The sequence below is a fragment of the Pseudopipra pipra genome, chromosome 3 (assembly GCF_036250125.1).
Source record: "Pseudopipra pipra isolate bDixPip1 chromosome 3, bDixPip1.hap1, whole genome shotgun sequence".
In the NCBI taxonomy this organism is placed as follows: Eukaryota; Metazoa; Chordata; class Aves; order Passeriformes; family Pipridae; genus Pseudopipra; species Pseudopipra pipra.
The window spans coordinates 91,641,297-91,663,897 of record NC_087551.1 but is presented as its reverse complement, the minus strand read 5'-3'; the positions used below and the strand labels follow the sequence as shown (position 1 = coordinate 91,663,897).

Sequence of the window (22,601 nt, the reverse complement as noted above, 5' to 3'; positions counted from 1 at the left end):
TGGCTTTGTAAACATTGATCTTGCTACTTTTCTTCAAGTGTTTATTACACCATACTCTTTTATGGAGTTTTCCAAAAGCACTATATGCCTTTGCTAACCTGTTGTCTATCTCCCCATCAATCTTACCACCTGAGGAGATGAGGCTGCCTAGGTAATTAAACTGCTGGACTGATTTGAGCTCTGATTGGCCAATGGTGATATGGGGATGAAGGAAGACTTCCTGAGGTGCAGGCTGATAGAGAATTTCTGTCTTCTTTAAGATGACTTCCAGCCCAAAGAGCTCAGCAGCGCCTGCAAAGCAGGATGTTAAACGCTGCAGAGCTGCTTCTGTGTGGGCAACAAGGGCGGCGTCATCACAATCTTTTTCAGCATGATGCTCCAAAGGGCCACTGCAGACCTCGATGATCAGGACGGTATCTACATTCAATACCGTACTGATGGAAGCCTTTTCAATCTAAGGAGACTGAACGCCCACACTACGACCTTAAATCAAAAAATCAGTTACATATAGTAATATAAATGCATGTCTAAAACCTTTCTCAGAGGAAAAGTTTTACTGTTCAAAGAAAATGAATACCAGATAGGCAAACTGGAATAACTTTAGAGTAGAAAATAAAAATGCGTTTGGGAACAGAAAAGACTGATTTTGCAGGAAAAGTTTTTCACTCAAAAGCCACTTGATTAAAGAAGATTGACTACACAACTACCTGTAAGCCTATGGTGCTGTCTGAATTAAGAGCTTGCCTCTCAGAGTTCCCCAGGTGATACAGCTAAAAAGATTCATATGAGCACAGTTTCCTCAAACAATGAAAATCACTGACAGCACAGAAAACATACAAGTCATATTAGCAAATACATAAGTAAAACAGAAAGACAGTGAGAGGAATCTGTTTTCCTGCACAGTGTATCTAAAGGGTCTCCCACCATTCACAGCTAAAAGCTTGCCTGGAAAGCACTCAATAAACTACTGTAAGGAACAATAATGTACTGGCCAGACCTGCAGATGATCTAATAGTTTTGTAATTATGTCCTTACAAAGAACAAGTGCAAAAACTGCAGCTGATATTTCAAAAACATTACTGAGTTAATAAAGTTATAGGATTTTGCTGTAAGCATTTCAAATAACATATGAACTTCAGCAAAGTGGTAAAATTTCTCCTTTAGTGGGGCTTTTTGATTCTCATTCTGAGATACTTTTGGTAATCTTTTTTATGTTCAGAGAATGCCCATCTATGCAAATTATGACTCACTCGCAGGAAAAAAGAAGCTGTAACTGCCAGTTTACAAAGTTACAGAAAGTCTAGAGTATCAATTTATTTCTCCTTCATGAGTCATGCTGTCACAAATTTCAGTGCCTATGGGAAAACATATAGCATTGAAGTAGAAACCTATTCATAAAAGTATGAAAGAGTCGCAACAAATTGTTTCTAGAACAATACTATTGCAGCTGACTAGATGCTTCAGAAATGAAGTCTTAGTCTATTTTTTAAAAGAGAGAAGGGAAACTGGCATTTCCCTACCGATACCCAGTGCATTCTGCCTTCGTTAAAGCTTACATGATATCACTTTGTCAGAATATCAGACTTAGCTGGATTAAAGACAGCTCTGCTATGATTATCAATACTGCAAATCTCCTTCCAGAAATCAGCATGGTCAAACAGTGACGGACACCTTCTCCCATGCAACTCCAGGTTCAAACAGTCTGTATACCTGTCTTCTGTAGGAGATCAGAACTTAAGCACCACCAACTATCAACTGAAAACTTATTCTGATTAATTCCACTTCCCCATCTTAGAATACTTTAAAACCTGTATGTTCAGGATTGTTTAGAACCAAAATGTAGTATTTTAAAGCACTGATAATTTCAATTCAGATTGTCTTCTCTAATTCTAGTTTAAAAAAACTCTGAAGGTAACAGCTATCAAAAGCTGTATAAGACCAAAGCAAAAGTATAAAAATGTTTTTATACCACAGGAAAAATAAGGATCTTTGCTTGTGGAACTACTGAAAAATTCATGTACTCAATTCTCATCTGGGCCATCATGGTCAGGTTTCAATATAACGTCTCGTATTTCAAACAGGGAATTATTCAGTTTTAGAAACAATTCCATTTCTTGTTTTCAGTGCCTATTTTCCTGTCAAATTAGCTCTACTTACAAATGGAATCATCACAATTAAATTAACCAAGTGCCATCCCTAAGAAAAGGCCAACACATAACTAAGGAACAAAACAGGATAAATGTGAATATTTTATAGGGTACAGCATGGAGTTTTTTCTTTGTAATTGGTAATACTTATTACCCTGACAAGACAATATATCCAAATAAGTATCAATCTCCACTGTTTAGGTGGCATAGAAATGAATGTATTACTAGTATGAAAAATTCTTAACAAAAATTGAATGTTAGCTGTTTTTGTGAAGCCATCAAAGTTGGTGGGTAGTGCCTTGTTAGTAGGAATAATGTGCTAAGTACTAGAATTGATAAACAAGGGCAGATTTGGTAAAGACTTGTCAGTAGTTACAGTATCATCATTAATCTTTCCAATCTAAGCAGAGAAATTATTCTATTTTTAGAAGCAATTTTTTAAATGATCTCAAACTTTTTTTCCTTTTCCTTTATTTTTTTTTATATAAACAAAATAGCTTCTAACGCATAGCAAACAACATTCTTAGAAAAGGAATGAGTGGTCAAGTCTCCTGGCTTTTGACCTACCTTCTCTTAACACACCATATCACCACTGTGATGATACAGACTGCAGGCTGCTAACGAACCTGGAGTCAACACAGAAGCTTAGCTGTAAATATCTTAGAGGCTTTCTGTTAGATTCAGAGACCTAATATATTTTTGAAATAAACCTTAGGCTACTTTTCCATATTTGTTTGCTTCTATTAAAATTTTATTACAACAAACAATTTTAACCTTGAAGACCAGACAAGCCATTGCCAAATCTGTCATTTTTATTTTAGGGACATATGTTATTCATCTACTTTCTTTCAGTCTTTACCATCCTAGTATCATATTAATGGAATGACAATTTAAAAAGTAAAATCTAGGGTAGGAGAAATATAAGTATTTTTATATGTTTTTATACATTTTATGATGTATGTTTTAACACAAAATGTTCAAAATTGAAAAACAGCTATATTTTTAACATTTTAATTTATATCTACATATTTTGATGGACTACTTGACGTAGCCTACAAAGAAACTAAACATAGCAAGCTTAAACATGAGTAGCATGTTTAAAAACAGATAGGATTTTAGCTGCCCTGAAGTGCTTTCTAATGAACCAGTTCTTTAAGGAGTAAAGACTGAAGGTGCTAAGTGCTGCAAAATTATGCAAAGACCAACAGGAGCACTCATAGCCTGTTCTCTGAGTATATTTACAACACTTTAGCTTGAAACAAAAATAATACAATTAACATATTCATAGAACTGCTACATGCAGATAGCACTTAAGTGACATTCACAGTTTCAAAGAATGAAGACAAAATCATCTAAATCTGAAAATTTGGTATCCCTGGTGCCTGTTTTTTCTCCTGTTAATCTTACATTTACAATATATGACTAAGTTTTTAGTACTCACAGGCTTACCATCTGGACCAGGCTGACCAGGGTAACCATGATTTCCAGGCTGCCCAGGGTCACCCTATGGAGAAGCAATATGTTAACACACAAAAAATATGAAAGAGCACTTCAAAGTGCTCAAACACAGAGCAACCTTAACCCTACAACATTCCACAAAACAAGGCCACATACTTGCTACTGTGGAGTAATTCCTACAGTGAAAGAGAACTGATATTGTAACCCTTCTCTGGGAGAATTCCCCCCAGGACTTGGAGAAGTGAGCCCACACAGTTACAACGCAAGTTTGACCCATCATCTCAAATGCTTTCAAACTTTTTAACATTTTAATCAACAGAAATAAAAACAATTTTCATCAAATGGATGAAATAATCTTTATCAAAATCTTGTTAATCAAGTACTTCTACTCTGAAGAAAACTCCCATTTGCTTTGTCTGAGTCTAATTCTTAAAACAAAAGCACTGGAAAGGCAGGTGCCAGGACTAAAATCTGCTAAATAATATAAACTTCTCCCCACACACTTATGGTTGTCTAAAAAATATAAGGTTTTTTAGATTTCTTCTTAAAAGTCCTTTGCAACTATTTTTATAACCTTTGCTATGATCATGTTAAAGTAAAAGAAAAGTTGGATCCTCAGAATTCACATTTATAACGAGAAAGCAGGAGCTTCCTATTCAATATATCCTCCTAGAGTATTGACTTTCTCTGTCTATTTTACTAACAGCCTTGATGTGAGCTCAGCAAAATCCATTAAGACTTGATCTACTAAAACATTTTTCTTCTACAGGAGTGTTAAGCAGGTACTGATGTCTTCAGCCTGAACCATCAACAGGTTGCAAGTCAGTTATAGCTGCAGAATTGTTATAAACAAGGAGGACATTAAAAGGGAAACAGGAAACTAGCTTTCAATGTGACTATGAAAAAACTTATTTTCACATATAAACCACAGAAATGTAACGCTGAACTAAATGGGAAAGGATATAGAATAATGTCCCTTTAAAAATGCTTAACAGTTACTGTTTGCTAAATTAATAATAGGTTACCCAGAATTATTGTGATCCAAATTAAGAAGTCCAGGTTTGGCATTTGGTCAATAATAAATCTGCTTTCAAATACACTATTTAAATGAGGAAATTTTATGCTTTAACTTGAAAAGCTTAAAATATCAGTTACTTTTTTTAAAATTGTTTTGATTTCATTAGTTTTATTGTAGCCCATTAATATCACAAACACAGAAATAAAGTTTAAATTTATATGGTTCCAGAGTTCAGTGTTCAAAAGTTAAGAAATATAACTAAGATAACCTTTTCAATCTTAAATTGGCTTCCTTTTCACTCTTTCTGCAGCATTCTGGGTTAGGCAGCATCTTGTCACCTGTATTATTCAGTTATCCCCCAAAAAATATTATACTGCAATTCTGCTGAAAGATTGCACATGAAGAAGCAGTCTAAAAAAATTGTATAGGTTACCCTAATTCTGACATTTCATACTCCTTCATACTTTACAGGAAGTAGTTTTCAATTTTTTTAAATGATAAATACTTTATTCTCTCTGTCTTATATACGCTGAAAAGAAAAAAAAGGTAAAAAACCAAAAAATTCTATTACATGAAATAATAATTATGATCTCCATATTGTGGATTCCAATTCCCTCATCAGAAATCTTTACCACTGTAATAATAAACCTTTTGACTTGAGTTAGTTGCAGCATACTGTAACCTCTTATACAATGAGAGCAGAGGGTTTTTTATTCACTTGCTTAATGAAAGACAAGTGGTCTGGGGTTTTCTTGTCTACACTTGTAAGCTTAGCACAGTTATTGAGAAAGGTACTACAGCAAAATATTAGGGATTTAAGTTTGCCATGTTAGACATTTGCAACTCCAGTCTGGTTCTCGTTTTAGCTCTTCAGCACTGAAGGGATGTCATCAGAACAGCTGAGGTGGAAGTCTCCCAGTAAGCATCTATTTCCTTCTTTTACAAAGAAGGAAAAAAAGCCTCCCAATAAAAAGACTTTTTTTAGCAAATCATTTAATTCTCAAACAACTAACAGTGCAGCATCATTAGCTGAAGAGTAGCAAAGAAACATAATTTTGCACCCATGAACATCTTCCTTAAAAAACAAAAGATATATTTGTTTTATTAGGAGTTATGGCAGCAAAACCTGTCCTCGAGGATCCTAATCACTATATCCATGCACTAGAAAACAGAACTAGGAGAATTTGCCCCTACTTTTTCAATCTGCCTAATTATGACTGGCCAACAAAAGATCTGAAAATAAATAAAATTTTAAAAAAAAAAATACTGTGCTCAACAAGACAGAATAAAGACTTACTTTGGGGCCTGGAGGTCCTTGCTTTCCTGGTGGGCATATGCAGGGGGCAGGTGTTGAGCCTACATCACTAGGACCATTCATGCACTACCAAGAGTTAAACCAGCCATCAATACATATGCCAAAAGCATTCAACAAATATATCATAACATCATATGAAGCTCATTTTCCTTAGCTTGGCTTTAACTTGGGTCCTGGCTTTCACTCCTTTGTTCGGCTGGAACTTCTGTTTATCTGAATATTGCCCTCCAACTAATTTTCATGCATGATTTCACTATTTTATCCAGAATAAAAACAAACAACAAAGTACCAATACTGGGCTGATACCTCTAACTTTGTGGGGTTTTTTTCACAAATATTTTGTCATACAGTTTGATAATTTTAAATCTTGCAACATGAAAAACTATTCTCCTAAACCAATTTATATTAATAATTTAAAGTGTGATCAATTATCAAATATAACCCAAAATACAGGTACATCTGTACTAAATCTATATGCGGAAGTAAGACTCACTAAATTCTTTTTCACCCAGGAAGTTCTTAGAGCTATGGGAAGGCAAAAATTTAAGAATCCAAGCTACAAAAATGCAGATTTTTATTATCTAAACCACTTTCCATAACATTTTACTCCTATTTTCTAAAATAACTAAGATTTTTTTACACAATGTTCTTTGAATGGAATTCTTTCCTAGAGTCAAATGATTGATCAAAACACAAATCCACATTTTCCTTGCAATGGTACCAATTGGAATTACAAGGAAGGTTAAGGAAACTATCTATATCAAGCCTTCAGACAAGCTCCTGTTCAGGGAGCTCCCATGAGCACCATGGGGGTAACAGCTACCTGATCGTGGGTATCCCCATCCCTTGGCAACAGTATCCAGCCCGCAAATAGGAGCAACTGAATCGAACTGAGAAAAAAAATCAGGCCACTTATTCTAATAAACATGCATTTCTTCAGAAAAATTATTTTGAATTTATCTCTTGATGAGAGTTCAATTAATGGAAATCCAGCACTTTTAAGATTAGGAAATCTCTGCTCCCCTTTGAAAACAATTATTACCTAGAATAATAAGAAGCTTATATAAAGTCAAATACTACCTTAAACTGAGTTTGAGTAGTTTAGGATCGAGCCTACCTCTCCATTCTGAAACAAGAAGAAACACAGTTTAAGAGCACAGGAATAGTCGTAAAAAGCAAAATCCATTAATTTTGGATTAATAACACTATCAAAACTAATCATAACTTTAAGGTTGTAACTACCAAGATATTGTAATTCAAATTTTTAGACTTTCTCAGACTTATGTGCAGCTGCTATCAACACATATGAAATAATTTTAGCTTATTTTGTTGTTAAGCTCAAAAGGAGCTACCAGTAGCAATATTTAAAAGCATTGACAAAATTAGAATTAATAAACCATGTCAATATTGACACAATTAATGTCTACATTTGGGTCAAATCTCTTACCAAGAGTAACTTCTCATCAAAAAACTCCTCTGCTTATTCATTTATGTCAGAGAATGTACCAAAATATTTCTGCAATCTCTGATCTCTGCCTGAATTCACATCTGGGAAAACACAGAGCAGCACAGCAGCAAGGCTGACTGTTTCTTGCTGTCCTACATGACTGCATTAGACTTTGCTATCAATTGATATTTTTTTTTTCAGTATCTGAAACATCACAGAACAATCCATCCCCAAGTATTCCAGCATAGCAAGCACAAAATTGTCTGTCTTAATGGTTTAGCAGCTACCAGTAGCTGCACCATTACAGGAATTTTCTAATGGATGTAACCACCACAGATTCCCTACACACTGTGGAGAGAGACAGCTTCTTATGTTCTCAATTTTCAGCATAAGGAACCTCTAGAGAAGGTCATCTTTCTCCACGGATCATAAAGGACCTTAAAATTACTATGCAGCCAGGTATCTCTAGGAAAGGGGATGAATTTGGGCTGTAATTAGTACACACAGTCTCTGCTTATTTCAGCAGCTCTGACACAACCACACCGACAGAATACAACCACAAAGTACATATTCCTCCTTGGAGATCATGCAACATTTTTATTTTCTGAAAAAGTCCAGAATTTCATGGGTAAAATCCAAATTTAACTAAAAACAACAGCAAGTGAAACTAAAATGTCAAAAATCAAATTTTTGGCTTGGACTTCTGGCCAAATAGCAGAGAATGTAAGATTTGACGGACTTTTTACTTTTTTCACTTGCTTTCTTTATGCAAAATATTTTTCATTTGTTTACTTGTCATATCCTGCTTTTAATTCGTAAAGAACAAAAAGAGATGTGGTGCAGTTAACTAGCCAAATACTGTATTTTGTTCAAGACTGAAAGCTAATTTTACAAAAGCGTTCCTGAAACCATTAGTTCTTGACCTACACAGTCAGATTTCAGAACAGCTAATAATCCAGCCACCTACTTGTTGCTTAATTGAAAGTTGTGAGCTTTTTCAAAAATAATTTTAATAAGGATGTTGACTGCAATAGACACACTGGCCCCAAATGAAAAGAAGAAAAACAGACTAGCTGGCAGCCTGTGCCAGTCTGGAAAAAAAATAAAATCTGGATGCTGAAGATTCCACAGTTCTATTGTCAAACAAGCAAAATGGTCCTAATACTAAATCAAATCACAACACAAAGAATATGGCCCTACATAGTAAGACACTGGTGGTTGATAATCTTTAGCATAGCTTTAGACACTAAACAAAGGAGAGTATTTACACATGCAGAAGGAATCTGTATGCATAAATCAATCTCCCGCTTTTATTTTGAGATGGAAACTGAATGCTTAAATCCTGCTCCAACTGTCAGACATGAACAGTTTCCAAAACTGTTTGCATGTTTAACATTTTATTACATTATTAACTGTAAGTAAGAGGACAAAGAGAGGGTCGATGGATCCCCATAAGTTTCCTAATTGTGTATATAAATTATAAAATCCTGAAGAGAATTTTATTTTGTCTTATTCACAACACACTTCTGGAAATCTTGGCAACATTTCAGATAGCAGGATATTTATCATAGACCTCAGTACAGATATTTCTGACAGGAGAAAGTGATTTAGAAATACAGGTTTTTCAGTTATGTACCAAAATTTCAGTCTAAATGACCTGACAAGTAGCAAAAAGTATATCAGATAAGTTAAAAAGTCGTATTTAATGAATTTTACACTATCGGGACATAGAAGTTTTATTAATATATAACATTTAAAATCTGAAATTTTAACAAAAGATCCTGAGATTCTTCTACACTGGTGTCAAATTTACACCATCAAATATCTAAACTAAAAAAACTTTTTAAGTGCCTTGTGAAAAATAAGGCTGAAAACAGACAAGGTTTGTGTCACTTGGTATTGCACAGGTAACAAGCATGTGTTTGCACCAGCTGAAAAAACGTAGTACTATTTATTTTAAGACTTCATTAAGTCAGCTTTAAACAGCAGTTTGTAAAAACAACCAAGCAGTCCTCTTCATCTATCATACTCACAAATCCTGGGATCTCACAGACTGTTTCTCTATTATTTTGCTCTGGGTCACAGTAGATTCGCAGTTTTTGTATATCAAACTATAATTCAAAACATAAAGACTCTTTAGAGCTCTGTGTGTTCGCTACAGTTAAAAGTCAATTAAAGATATAGAAACATTTTTAGTCAGGCAACTCACGCACAACCAATTAAACATACTGTAACAGAATTATTTAAAGCAAAATAATCAATCCAAGATTTTTGTTCCTAAAATAACAGAATTCACTGCCCTTAATCCTTTGCAATAAATCCAAACATACCCAGCATGAACTACAGTGGCTGCCAGTATCATCACAGAAACAAGTTACAAGTGCAGAGAAAAACAACCTTTTTCTTTTTTTACCTTAACAACCTAGGATGATGCTCCAGCACTGACTTGCCTGTACTAGATGCAGGATTAGTAATTTCTGGTGAAGCATTAGAAGCATCTCTGATGCTTAAAAGAATTTCATTTAGAGTTTAGCGTACAAATTAAATCTTTAAAAAGCTACCAACAAAAACACTGGCATCAGAAAAACAAAAGTTCGTGCCATTCTGCTTTGCTGCTATATTCCAAAAACATGAAACCTCTGTCAGTTTTTCTAGCATAAACTATCGTGATTGCAAAGCGAGGAGAAAGAAACTTCATCAAAATTTCATTTTCTCCCTCTTTTACAAGCATAACTCATATATTGATGGAAGGAAAGCACAGAGGAAATTCCCTGCTTTCAGACACTGTTTCTCCAATTCAGGCAACCACATTGCATCAGTTTTGCCCTTGAAATCAGTGAGACCATTAAGCACCCATCACACAGGATACATCAGTTGTGCTGAGTCCTCATGGCCATTTTTGTTCTCTCTTTAAGTAGTAGGATTTTGTATAATAAATTTCAGTCTACTGTAAATTAGAAGAGTAAGCTCAAGGAAACAGAAGACGCCAATGTAATATTAATCTACAGTAGAATTACTGGATTATTGTAGTTTTAGCATATGCTTACCTGTACTGTTTCCTCCTTTCCAGAATACTTTCCTATTTGGGTTAGGCCACTGATGTAAATACCTAAAACGGGATGTAATGGCTTAGTTTCAATTTCTTGGCCATCTATAAACAAAGTTACAGAGTCTTCTGTTACTAAAAGACGAATTTGATGCCAGCCTTCATCAAACAAAATCTAAGGAAAACAAAGAAAACAGAATTATTTTAAACAAAATGTCTCCAATTTAAATAACAATAAAACTGCATTTGAATACTTAAACTACTGTTGGTGGTTGAGATGATCAGTGTTACAGGTTTTACATACAAATAGTCGTAAACTGTATAGGCAAAAAAGTATTGCCAAGTAATACCGTAATTGAGATGACAATTAGTAATAATAAATCCCTATTTCAAAATTATTTTATAACTCACGTAGATCTCTTTAGTCTGTGATCTTGAACATGTCCAAACCTGTATTTGTTCAAAATATGCAGCCTGAACCCTTTTTTTTCAGCAGCGGTATAATGACTCAAACCCTTCAGATCACAAACCATGGTGAAAACAAACTGGCAATTGAAAGTTTTTCAACTTAATCTCTTATGAAAAAAAAGATGACATGGCAGAAAGGATCACAATATTGCAATGAATAAACCAGACATTACTCTACAAAACCTAAGGTTTCTAAAGCTTGAAAATCAAACAAATTACATAATTCTACAAGTAATAGAAAGTCAGAGATACCTTTAAAGCATTTATCTCATGGAGCTTAGAAATAAAATTCAACATGGGAAGGAACATCTTCTTCCTGAGCTTATCTATTAATTTCAAAAACAATCTAGCTCTTTAACCTAGCCTAGCCTAGATGCTAAATTGCACAGAGATTAATCCCACACTAAATATGCATCTTTCATTAAGTAATACATCTTTGTTATCTTTTTTAGATATATAGAGAGATTAAGCTTATTTGACTTAATAGTAATACACCCTATAAAAGTACCTCTGTTTCGATTTTATTTTCTTACATAGATTGTAAATAAATAAAAACAATGGCTCTCATTACAAGGTAAAACAAACAACAGATTAGAATATATAATCTTTCCATTTTCCAGTTGAAGAGATAAATTATCATAAAGGTTTATTAAATAAAAAGGTTAATTAAGACCATATTGACATTTATATCGTGCTTAGAGACATACAGCTCTAAAAAAAGCCATGAATTCATTGTTTTCCATAATAGCAGTGCAAGCACAGAGAAACACAAAAGAAAAAAATCACAAAAGTTGTGTTTTCATGGTGAAGTTCATGGACACCTGGGACTGAAAGAATGCAACTGTAGCTCCCAGAAACATTTAAATATTAATTTTTTGACTGACTTGAAACTGAATTTTTTAACAATTTCCAGTAAGTTAAGTTTAACACAACTTCTTAAAAAATAATAAAATTTATTTCCCTTACTAATAATTATAATAAAGTAGAGGGAATTTGGAAAGAAAAAAGCAAAAATTCTCCATTCAATAACAGAAGAATGAAATACCTCTCCCTAGGAAAAGCTTAGTAATTAAGACCTATTCCTTGGACAGGAGTCCTTGCTTCACAGAGGATTTAATTTGAAATTCCTTCAGTCTGACTTAGAGTAGGGATTCAAATGTAGGCCCTCGCTTCCCAGGAAAGTTGAACCCATTCGGTCATGAAGCATTCCAGTGGTAAATCCTTCCCACTCTTTGTCTGCTGAATCTCTGTTCACTTAAATAACACTCCCCGTGGCAGGAATGGTGATCTCTGGGCTGCATATATTCCTATACTGCTAAAAATGCACGAGTAGAGACATTCAGTCCCTATCCCTCTGTCTCATCTGCAACCAAGACAATCTTTCTTACAAGATTTGAATATTTCACTGGAAATTATTGAAGACTGAAAGAGAACCTTCAGATTACACTAGAAAACAATACAACTGGTTTGGACAAATGGGGAATAATGGAATAATGTGTATTTAAATAAGTATTCCAGCATGAAGATAACATACTCCTTACCTTTACATGAGGTGCAGCAAAAGTAAGAACTTGGGTGCCATTTATTAAACTTGTTGTAGTGAATGATAGTGTTTTCTCTTCTCCGTTAATAGTGACTGATATCTGTGGTCTCTTATCCAGACTCAGAATTCTCCACAAATCCCATGTCTTTTTTACTTTAAATCTCTGAGTGGAAACAAACACATAAGATGGAGGAAGACCTTCTGGAAACACGTTCCTAAGTAAGGGAGAAGAGGGGAAAAAACCAACAGTACTTTAATATTCATATAAATCTTAAAATAACTCTCACTTAAAGCAAAAAAAAAAATTACTAAGTATAGAAGTGTATTTATAAATTTCAATACCTTGTCAATTCTGAGAGCTCAACACGTGGTGTTACTTCATAAGCTTTTGCATTAGTTGTTGGTATTTGAATTCTCTTTTTAACCTTTTTCTTCACACCTAATCCTACAAGAATGTCAAATCCTTTTTCATCTCGAGCTGCCACTGGAATTCTTGTTGGACAAACAGATTCTGCAAAGTAATAAATGCAAGGATAGTTCAAAATATGATTAAAAACTTTCAAAAAGTAAGCTTCATCGTAACTAATTTTTTGTATCTGCCTTTCAAGAAATAAACAGAGAACTGTCAGTTAAGTACAACATGAGAGAAGTCATACACAATTCTCAGGGACTTGAAGCAAGAATACTAAGATGTATTTTACTGCAATTACATTCACATACTATTTTGAATTGTCACTAACTGTAGTTCATTGGTATTACAATATCTGGCTAATAAAAATATTGAATTTAATTTCTAAAATTATATGGTTTCAAAATGCTATAAAATTATGGATGTTGATTTCCACAGTGCACTAATAATTTGGATTCAGCATTCCCCCCAACTATAAAATCAGTTTGAAAATGGACAAAGGTAAAATTATCTACAACCGCTTTTTTCATCTTCTTTAACACGAAATAGACTCTGAGCTATTTTGTCTGTTACACTGAAATCTGCTGGAAGCTATTCTCACCGGACAAACAGTGCGTGATATATTTTCTGTGGAAATTTAAGTTAACTGCATGTTATCTCTGGTTAATTCTCTTTACACAAAAACATTACTAGGCAGTGGACCTAAGTTATCTCAAAAAAAAAAAAAAAAGAAAATATGATAGGTGAGTGAAATTTAATGCTACAGCATACGTTGTATTAGAATTATAAACTGATGAAAAATTTTTAGTTTTATTAAAATTATGCTAAACTAGTTATAATAAATACATTTTCTTTATTCATTTCCCGTTGTTTCTTCAGAAAAGCATTAGTTCATAGACAGGGAAGAGGTTAGGAATACATTCCAAAGAAGGGTTGGAGAGTTCTGTCATCTCTATGTGGACCAGCTATGGGCTAGAAAAGTCATGTCCCTGTGCCAGGGAATTATTAACTCAAAGGTCTAGACTGGCTCGTTTTTATAATATGAGAAACGCTTCATGACTTCCCTTTCCAGCTAATCCAAGGGCACTCAGAAGACACCCCATTCTGGTGGGTGAGGCACGATATATAAACTCTAAGAAAATTCAGCTAATTGCCTGCACAAACTATCTATGGTGGGAAAAGACAATCTGCTCTAAGAAGACGTGTCACAGGTACTTGGGGCAGCAGCAAGAAGCCACTTAAACTCTCCTTAGTTTTCTTTTCCTCCCGACAGCAAAATGACACCTGACTCCCAAATTAAACATATGTTATCTCTCTGTTCTACAAGAAAGAATTGCAAGAAGTCTTCCTACATTTTGGAAATGAATGCTTCCAAAAGAAAAAAGTAAATACAAAGTCCAACACAACCTGCCTTCTCGCTCTTCTCAAAATACAGATGCAGTATTTAAGTCAACATACTTATGATATTAAGTAAGAGTAATAACACTACTTTTTTTCAGGTTTCTTCAACTGTGCATTGTTATCATTGAAATATTTCTAAACATTTACTTCAAAGCTGAATAACGGTCATATCAGATTACAGACAATCATATACATATACATTGAGAAGAAAATGAACACAAGTGTCTCTTACCAGTTACAGTACTAGAAATAGGTGTAAAATCAAAAACTAAATGCAGAAATAGGATTACTTTATGTGAGAGGGCCATTATTACAGATCAATGACAAAGTAACCATTCCAAACCAACACAAAACAAGTTAAGCATGTGTAAAACTACGCATTAAGAAAATATTCTTTCTTTCTGATGGCATATTGAAGAATTACATAAAAAATTCCCAGTCAGGTAGACATTTTTGGGTCTTCTGGACCATTTTCTGGCAGGGCTATTTTGATAACTAACTAAGCCATTATACAGGATGCAGAAATCAATGGCAAAATTAAGAACTGTCTTCCATGGAAAACGGGGTCGTATTTCTAGTCCATAGTACCAGCCACATTAACTCTTGAGCCTATTCTGAAATTTTGTTGCCTCTTAGTATTTTTACAATTTTCATATGCTTTATTTTCCTTGCTAAAGCATGAAATAACTTTTTGATGTTAACTCACAGTATCTACCACAAAGGAACTTTTCTCTGCATCCTCCAGACATACTTTCTGAGGTCTGCATTGTTTTCTTTTAAATGCAATCCTGACACACAATCTTTTTTCTTTTTTTGCTATAGAATATTGATACTAGAGGAACATTCAACTTTCAGAATAAATATTAAATATTCCTTAAATATTTGGGCATGTTTAGCAAGTCTTTTCAGCCTACAGGTACCCTAAAACAAACACTAGAGGTAAAAGGCACACTCCCAGCAAAATCCACAAACCCATTCCTAATAGCAGTACTTGCTACAAGAACCAGGAAACCTCAGCCTCCTTTGTCCAGAAAGGAGATACTGTCCCTGTAGTCTTACACCTATGTTCATATGATGATGAATTTTAAAATGCCACACAGTAAAAGCTAGCTTTTTTTTAGACATTTAAACAAAGACCATGAAGAGAGTATTGCAAAATTTTCAGGTAGCTTCACGTGGTTGATTGCAGACAAATCATTGCTGCTTGGCCCTCATGGAACTTCCTCTCCCACAGTCAAAGTGAATCGTAACAACATGATAATCAGTAAATAAATAAATGAATAAAATCATTCACAACTCAGTATAAAATTTACAGTTTATTAGTCTTGCAGTTCACTTGCTAAACACACTGTGGTTAGAAATAAAGCTGCCAAGTATGAGAGAGGCATCTCAGTGCTAATGTGAGGGAAGTGCACGACATCAGGGGGAAGAAGCAAAGGGTCACTTCAAGTGAAACAGTAAGTACATGTTTGTACAAGTAGTCAACATTCACAGATTACTGTGAAATATTGCAGCTGAATTTTAAAGGATACTAGTTAACTTAATTCTGAAATTTGATTAAATATAATGTCACTTCTAAACTTTATTTAAAGAAAGTATTGTGTTTATTTAGGGGAATTTCTCTCTGCATGAAGCTCTATTAAAGAATTTAGCTGCACTTAGCTAATTTTTGGACTGATCACCTTATTACATCAGCCACAAGGAATTATTATGATTTCATTTGATGTATCAAGAAATAAACACTAATATCCTCAACAAAAGTATCACCATATTTTTTCAATGAAGTCCATACTCAAAGTGAGAGCAAACAAAAATATTTTCTCTTACTAAGTGCGGAAATATGGTAGAACTGAAATAGAACTTGCACCAATTCTTGATAATAAAATGTACAAAATTACACGATATAATAGAGTCTGAGTGATACATTTTAGAAGCAATTTGCTATCTTTTATATATATATATATGGGAAAGCCACTGTTTTACAAAATTAACGGAAAACTCAATGCAATAATGCTGCTAGTATTCTAAAGCTAAAAAGGCACTTTACCATGTTCATCTTGCCTAATTCTTATATAAAATCCTTCTAAGAAAGATCATAACAGCTTGGTACAACTCCATGTGTTTGCTTCACCTGGAATGCTGTGTGCAGGTCTGGGGCCCCCCATACGAGAAGGATGTGGACCTGCTGGAGCAAGTCCAGAGGAGGCCGTGAAGATAATCAGAGGGTTGGAACACCTCTTCTATAAAGACAGGCTGAGAGAGTTGGGGTTGTTCAGCCTGGAGAACAGAAGGCTGAAGAGAAGGGAGATCTTAGAGTAGCCTTCCAGCACCTAAGAGGGCTTACAAGGAAGCTGCAGAGGGACTTTTCACAGGGTCTGAAGTCACAGGACAAAGGGAAATGGCTTTAAAATGCGAAGTAGTAGGATTAGATTAGATATTAGGAAAAAGTCTTTACTGTCAGGGTGGTAACACACTAGAACAGGTTACCCAGAGAAGCTATGGATGCCCCATCCCTGAAAGGATTCAAGGCCAGGTTGGATGGGGCTTGGAGCTATCTGGTCTAGTGGAAGATGTCCCTGTCCATGGCAGGGGGGATGGAGCAAGATGATCTTTAAGGTTGCTTCCAACTCAAACCATTCTGTTATTCTATGATTTTTGCCAAGAGTCTTTCTTCTGGGTTTTTCAATACATACTTGAAGAAGTATGTACTCAGAAGAACTCTTGTTTGTAATGGCAGGCTATTCTTTCACCTGTCAAGAAGAAATGCTAGATTGTGCATGAGTATCACTCGCAATTGGAAAAACAACAAAGTAAACCCTATATTCTCAGCAGTATAAGAATTGCTCAACTGTTTTAATGTTTCTGAACTTCAGCAATGAAAAAAAAAATTAGGCTTAGCGCAAAAGGATACATATTGAAATTAAACACGTAATGGGTTAAAGCATCATATTTTTCCCAAATATACCTCTTTGCATGACAGGGAAAACCACTCCAAAACTTCAGGGAGTGATTTTGATTTTGAGGCCAAAATGAAAGAAGATCAGAGTAAAGATTATCAAGTCCTTTAGGTTTCATTAATCACATATTCTGCTTGTGAAATTAAGAAATATGTGGACAGAACAACATTTTGCACACTTAAGATATTTTACAAGCACTTACCTTCACAGAGTTTCTGTTTTATAACTTCTTTAATTCTTGATATTGCAATATAATCTTCAACATAAAATACGTAAGTTGATGAAGGTTTGTTGGCAATAGCTTTAAGTTCATCCTCTTCAATTTCTGAGCCAACACCAATAGCAAACAAAGTGATTTTATTTTTCCTTGCTTCTGCTGCTACATCTTTGACTTCATCTTGGGACTTTCCATCAGTGAGAACAACCGCTATTTTTGTTAAAAATCTTGAAGATTTTGCAAAAAGATGGTCATAAGCAAACTGAATAGCTCTTCCTGTTCTTGTATTTCCTCCCAGATAGTGTATGGACTCCATTTCCCTGATGAGGTTCTCAGCGGATTCATGAGTTCCAAGGGGAATTTCAAGTACAGGGTAATCACTGTACTGGACAACTCCAACTTGAATAAACTTTGGCCCTATGTCAAAATTTCTTGTAATATTGACAAGCCAACTTTTGATTATTTCAAAGTTTTCTGGGCCAACACTGTAAGAGCCATCTAAGATAAAAACTAAATCCGCTGGAGCAGTTCTGCAACCTAAAAAATGATAAAAATCAAATTAATATTTTAATGAACACTTTCACTTTCTTCTTCCACAGTAAATGTTTGTACTATTAATTGCTGTTTGCATTAGGATCTATATTGACAAATACATTCCATTTGAAAAAAAAATCAGAAGAGTTTATCGTTTGTGTAAGCCACACAGATCTAACCTGGTATCTGAAAGTCTAGAGACGAAAAGGAATTTTATGGAGTTTGAAAATTGCTAATATGGACTAGTGAAAATTGCTGCATTGAGAGCAAAACTAGAGGAAAAAGACTTACCCTGAAAGTATCATGGCCAGAGGAAATTAATTCTTCCACATTCCTTTTATTCAGTCACTTTATCTTTCAAAAAACTACCTCACTTTAATGTTTTCTTTTCTATAAACCAGATTTAGAATACAAAACATGATTTGATGGGGGTTGAGATGCTAATTTTGGAGAATATGCAAGGAGGTCTGTCCCAGAACTGAGGTTATCTCAGCTTCCATTCTTGGAATCTTTACTTTTCCTTATTCCGTTTCTCACATAACATTAAGATATTCAGAACATGACTTCTGAAGAAATGAAAATACAAATACTCAAGACATAACTTTAAATCAAGATTGGAGCTTTGAGCACTTCCAAGACACAAAGGAGAAATAAAGATATTCCCCTCCTAAAGGAGAGATAAGATATTTAAGCTGTTTCTCACATATTATAGGATTTTCACTAGGAAAATTATACTGGAAGAAAATCACCATCAACATCAAAAATGGATACTAAAAATTCAAGGTATTCTTTGAAGTGGCAGTTATCTGAAATGCAAAAATTAATACCTACTTGCTCTTGTTTCCCCCACTTCAGCTGAGATGTAATCATGAAGTAGCAGAACTAACAGCATCTGAAAAAATGTTACGATCTGTGCCATGTGTATTTTATTCTCAAGGTCCTGAGATAAAACTAGATGGAAAAAATGAAAAGAAAATACAGTGTTATGGTATTAAAAAACATATCCAAGCTTCTCTAGTTTAAAAACTGTGCATGAAGAACAACTCTGAATCGAATCTGCAAGCCCAGATGTGGCCACCCTGCAATGAATCAGTAGGTTCATTCACAATTAGGTTATATTCCCAGCCATACTTGTCCAAACACTATCCCACTCTGTAGTCATTATCAAAAGACTTGACAGCCTGATTCAAAATGTGGCAAGTGTTTATGTATGAGGTACTGGTGGGGAGGTGTTACTTCAGTCTCAACCCACGCACCTGGCTACTTCACGAAGTCTGGTACAATTCCCCCTTCTCTACCACAGGACTGAGACTGTCACCAGGAGTCCGGGTCTCAGTAAGCCCCAGCCCTTCCCCAGCAGAGCCAAGCGCTGCAGACTGTGTACTGGACATCCAAGATTATATAAATTATATACATCTTCAACTTTTGATTTTTTCCCTCTGTTTATGTCTCCTTTGTTATGAGGGTTTATGAACTATAGCCCCCTGTGAAGCAAACATGCAATTTTGGTCTCATATTGCTGTTATAAATACTATTTGACAAATTTACTTAAATTAAGCTATGTTTATTCATTATGTTTACTGCCAAAAAAAAAAAAATGCTAAAAGATACATTTTTGAAGTACTGTATTAGAGGTCCATTAAGTTTAAGACTCTGAAAAAAAAGTATACCAAATCTCTTCCATATTCTCTCTTCTCATACTTCAGTGTAAAATGAAATTTTCAGGGTCAATATATTTCAATGCCCTTCAGTGTCACTAATGTGTTTTACATCTAGCCAGAAGAGGAATATTTAGTTTTCTGACTAGATGTAAAAAGACTTTGCTTTGTCAGTCATGTTAAATCTATTACACATAAGTTTACCACTAACTTTCTTGCCATTTTTTTCAGCCCATTTCCTAGAATTGAAATGCTTTCTTTACATAAGGCCAAAACTCCTTGTCTTTTCATATTTTTTCTTCTAGTCATAAACCTTTACTTATGCCGACAACAAAATGACCTAGACATCCACTTAAAAATATAAATTAAAATATTTATTACACAACGAAATTAGAAGTCCATCTATCAGGCAGGGGGGTGGGGTGGGAAGAAGAGGAGGAGGGATGAAAATGTGTGTATTTGTCCGTTTTATGTTGCTGATCTTCACTTTTGAACTCTTGAGGGTAGACAAGGTGCCCACCGCATGACCAGTAATCAGGTATTGGCAGATGTTCTGAAACCTCTGTAGTGCTGGAAAGACTGGTCTCCAAAAATACACCAAAACACAAATTAGCATGCCTACTGCAAATGCCTCTTCTTAGGAGAAGAAATAGATAAAAGGAAATAAGAAACCATTTTCATTTCCAAGATTAGTTAAAGGAGTAAACTGAAGAGAATGTCACTTAATCACTATAACATACTGAGCAACCATCAAGCAGCCAGTAAGTTGTTACCTACAACAAAATTCTACAGCAATTAACCATAAAACTTTTTCTCTGAAGATGTATCTACCTGACGTGATTTTTAGGAAAATGATATGAGAAAAAAGGATTACATAGTTGTGGGGCCAAGTTGTGGGGGCAAATAGAGAGGTAGTAATTTCAATGTCAGGTTCATTCATGGTAGATTCATTATCTGTGTTTGCCAAATAGAAGATATGCCACAAATAAGTAAGTTGATTTACTCAGGCATTTCAAGAAAAACAGTCGCTTTTTCCACTGTTTATATAGCACTCATTCTATCTAGAAAAAAAAATCTCCGCAAACAACCTCAAAAAATGAAAAAAAGTCAATTTCCAGGAAATGCTACTCCTACCTGAGGACCCCTGGTGGTCTAGTGGTTAGGATGCAACACTCTCACCGCCGCGGCCTGGCTTCGATTCCCGGTCAGGGAACTCCTCTGGGCAGATGGAGCTCATTAGCCCTGTAAGGCCATCTATCTAAGAGAAGGTCACTAAACAAACCTACGTCCTGAGGACCTCGCTGCCACTGTCCAAGCTCACTCGGCCCCAGCAGATGAACCTCAGGATTAAAGGGTGGGCTCAGTTCAGCGCACACTGTGTCTCACCTAAAAAATCCACTGCGCAGGCTTGAAGGGTAAAGACCTTTCCCAAATCTTCGTTCGCAAAGACTGGCCATGATGATATTAGTCCTACCTAATATAATCACCCGAAGTTAATAATGCAAAAACATTGTTATTCTATTATTAATCTCTCCTTCGGGTTACAGGTAATTGCAAGGTAACCCCATACTTTATTCATACTACCTTGCATCAAAATGGGTGAAAAACCAGATGAAGCACTTTGGGGTCTATGGGATAGGACATAAGATGCACTGTTCCAATGATGCTACACAAATACTGAGATATCATCTTCATTCAAACAGATTAAGTGGCAGTTAATCAATTTACATTGATTATTTCAGACTTAATGGTTTGTATGACTGATTATTTTAAAATCCCTTTCAGCCTTTTCCACGGCAAGTGTTTACTGAAGGGTAAAACACATCTCTCACGAGGCCAGATTGATCAATACTAAGAAGAACATATGAAATTAAATCTATGGGGGAATTTGAATAGCAGGTAACTGAAGGACAACTTTTGGAATATCAGAAAAATTTCAGCCCATAACTGAAAAAAATAAGACAGATTTCTGTACAGAGAGCACAATGCTGACCGTAACAAACTATAAAATCCTAATGATTTCTCCCACCAACAACTCAAAAGAAAAATTATAAGGAATAATTTTGAAAAAGAAGACTGAGCAAAATATCACAACAGTACATTAACTAATTTTTGCTGTTTGTCACCTCTGTGATTGTCTAAATGATTATTTGTGTAACACCCACAGAATTTATGTAAAAGAAAAATAAAAAACAAGCAACTTAGTGGCTTCATTGCCATCAGTCTTCACTAAAAGGAGTACAGGGACAGTTACCATTAATATTGCAACTTCTTTTTTTTAAATTAAAACAGCACAATAAATTTTAAAAATTATTTTAACAACATGCTGCCTGCAACACAGAACTGGTATGTGCTCTGTCATGAGCACAGACACTTCAGGTCAGGTGGGGACACTGGGATCCTGCTCACTGGCATTGCTATCCCTTTTACCAACCCTGCAGAAACCATTAATGCCTTCCTTAAACTGCACCAGCCCCTTTCATCTCTGCTCATCCTTGAGCAAGAACCTACCCACTCAGGGATGAGCCTCTCACAGGAATGATAGAAGCTACAGAAAATAGGCAGATACTCAGAGCTGGCTCAGTGGCAAAGGGAAAGCAGGGGGCTGCAAGGAAGCCCTGTCCCTCTGAGAAAGGAGCTGCTCCACAGAAACACTGATACTTCACTGTGGGAGACGTACATGTGAAAATAGCATCTACTGACTGTCCTACAGTAGAGAAAGCATCATGAACGCTACAGCAGCCATCAGTGTATGTCTTTAATGCCGAAAGACATTAAAGTCATGAAACTATGACATCACAGCAAGATTTCTTTTGGTGAAAACTGTGCTCCAACTTATATTTCTTAAAAAGAATCAGTAAAATAATTGGCAAAACAAGCTTATCTGATTCACAGAACCAAACTGTATTCCCTCAACAGATCATTTTTTCCATCTATTTGTGAGAATCCTTCTGTGTTTTATTTACAACAAAGCCGGTAGTTG

General features: G+C 35.1%; 1 protein-coding gene across 1 annotated transcript in view; it reads right to left on the bottom strand.

The window, feature by feature from the left end:
* Positions 1–22,601, bottom strand: part of COL21A1 (collagen type XXI alpha 1 chain) — a 99,171-nt gene that overhangs the window by 54,257 nt on the left and 22,313 nt on the right. The window contains exons 2-10 of the mRNA XM_064650311.1: positions 18,792–18,911; positions 17,412–17,963; positions 12,785–12,953; positions 12,441–12,657; positions 10,433–10,606; positions 9,419–9,496; positions 7,056–7,064; positions 5,921–6,004; positions 3,589–3,651 (exon numbers count right to left, since the gene is read on the bottom strand). Of these exons, the coding sequence (XP_064506381.1) occupies positions 3,589–3,651; positions 5,921–6,004; positions 7,056–7,064; positions 9,419–9,496; positions 10,433–10,606; positions 12,441–12,657; positions 12,785–12,953; positions 17,412–17,963; positions 18,792–18,879 (1,434 nt within the window). The 5' untranslated portion in view covers positions 18,880–18,911. The remainder of the gene's footprint in view (positions 1–3,588; positions 3,652–5,920; positions 6,005–7,055; positions 7,065–9,418; positions 9,497–10,432; positions 10,607–12,440; positions 12,658–12,784; positions 12,954–17,411; positions 17,964–18,791; positions 18,912–22,601) is intronic.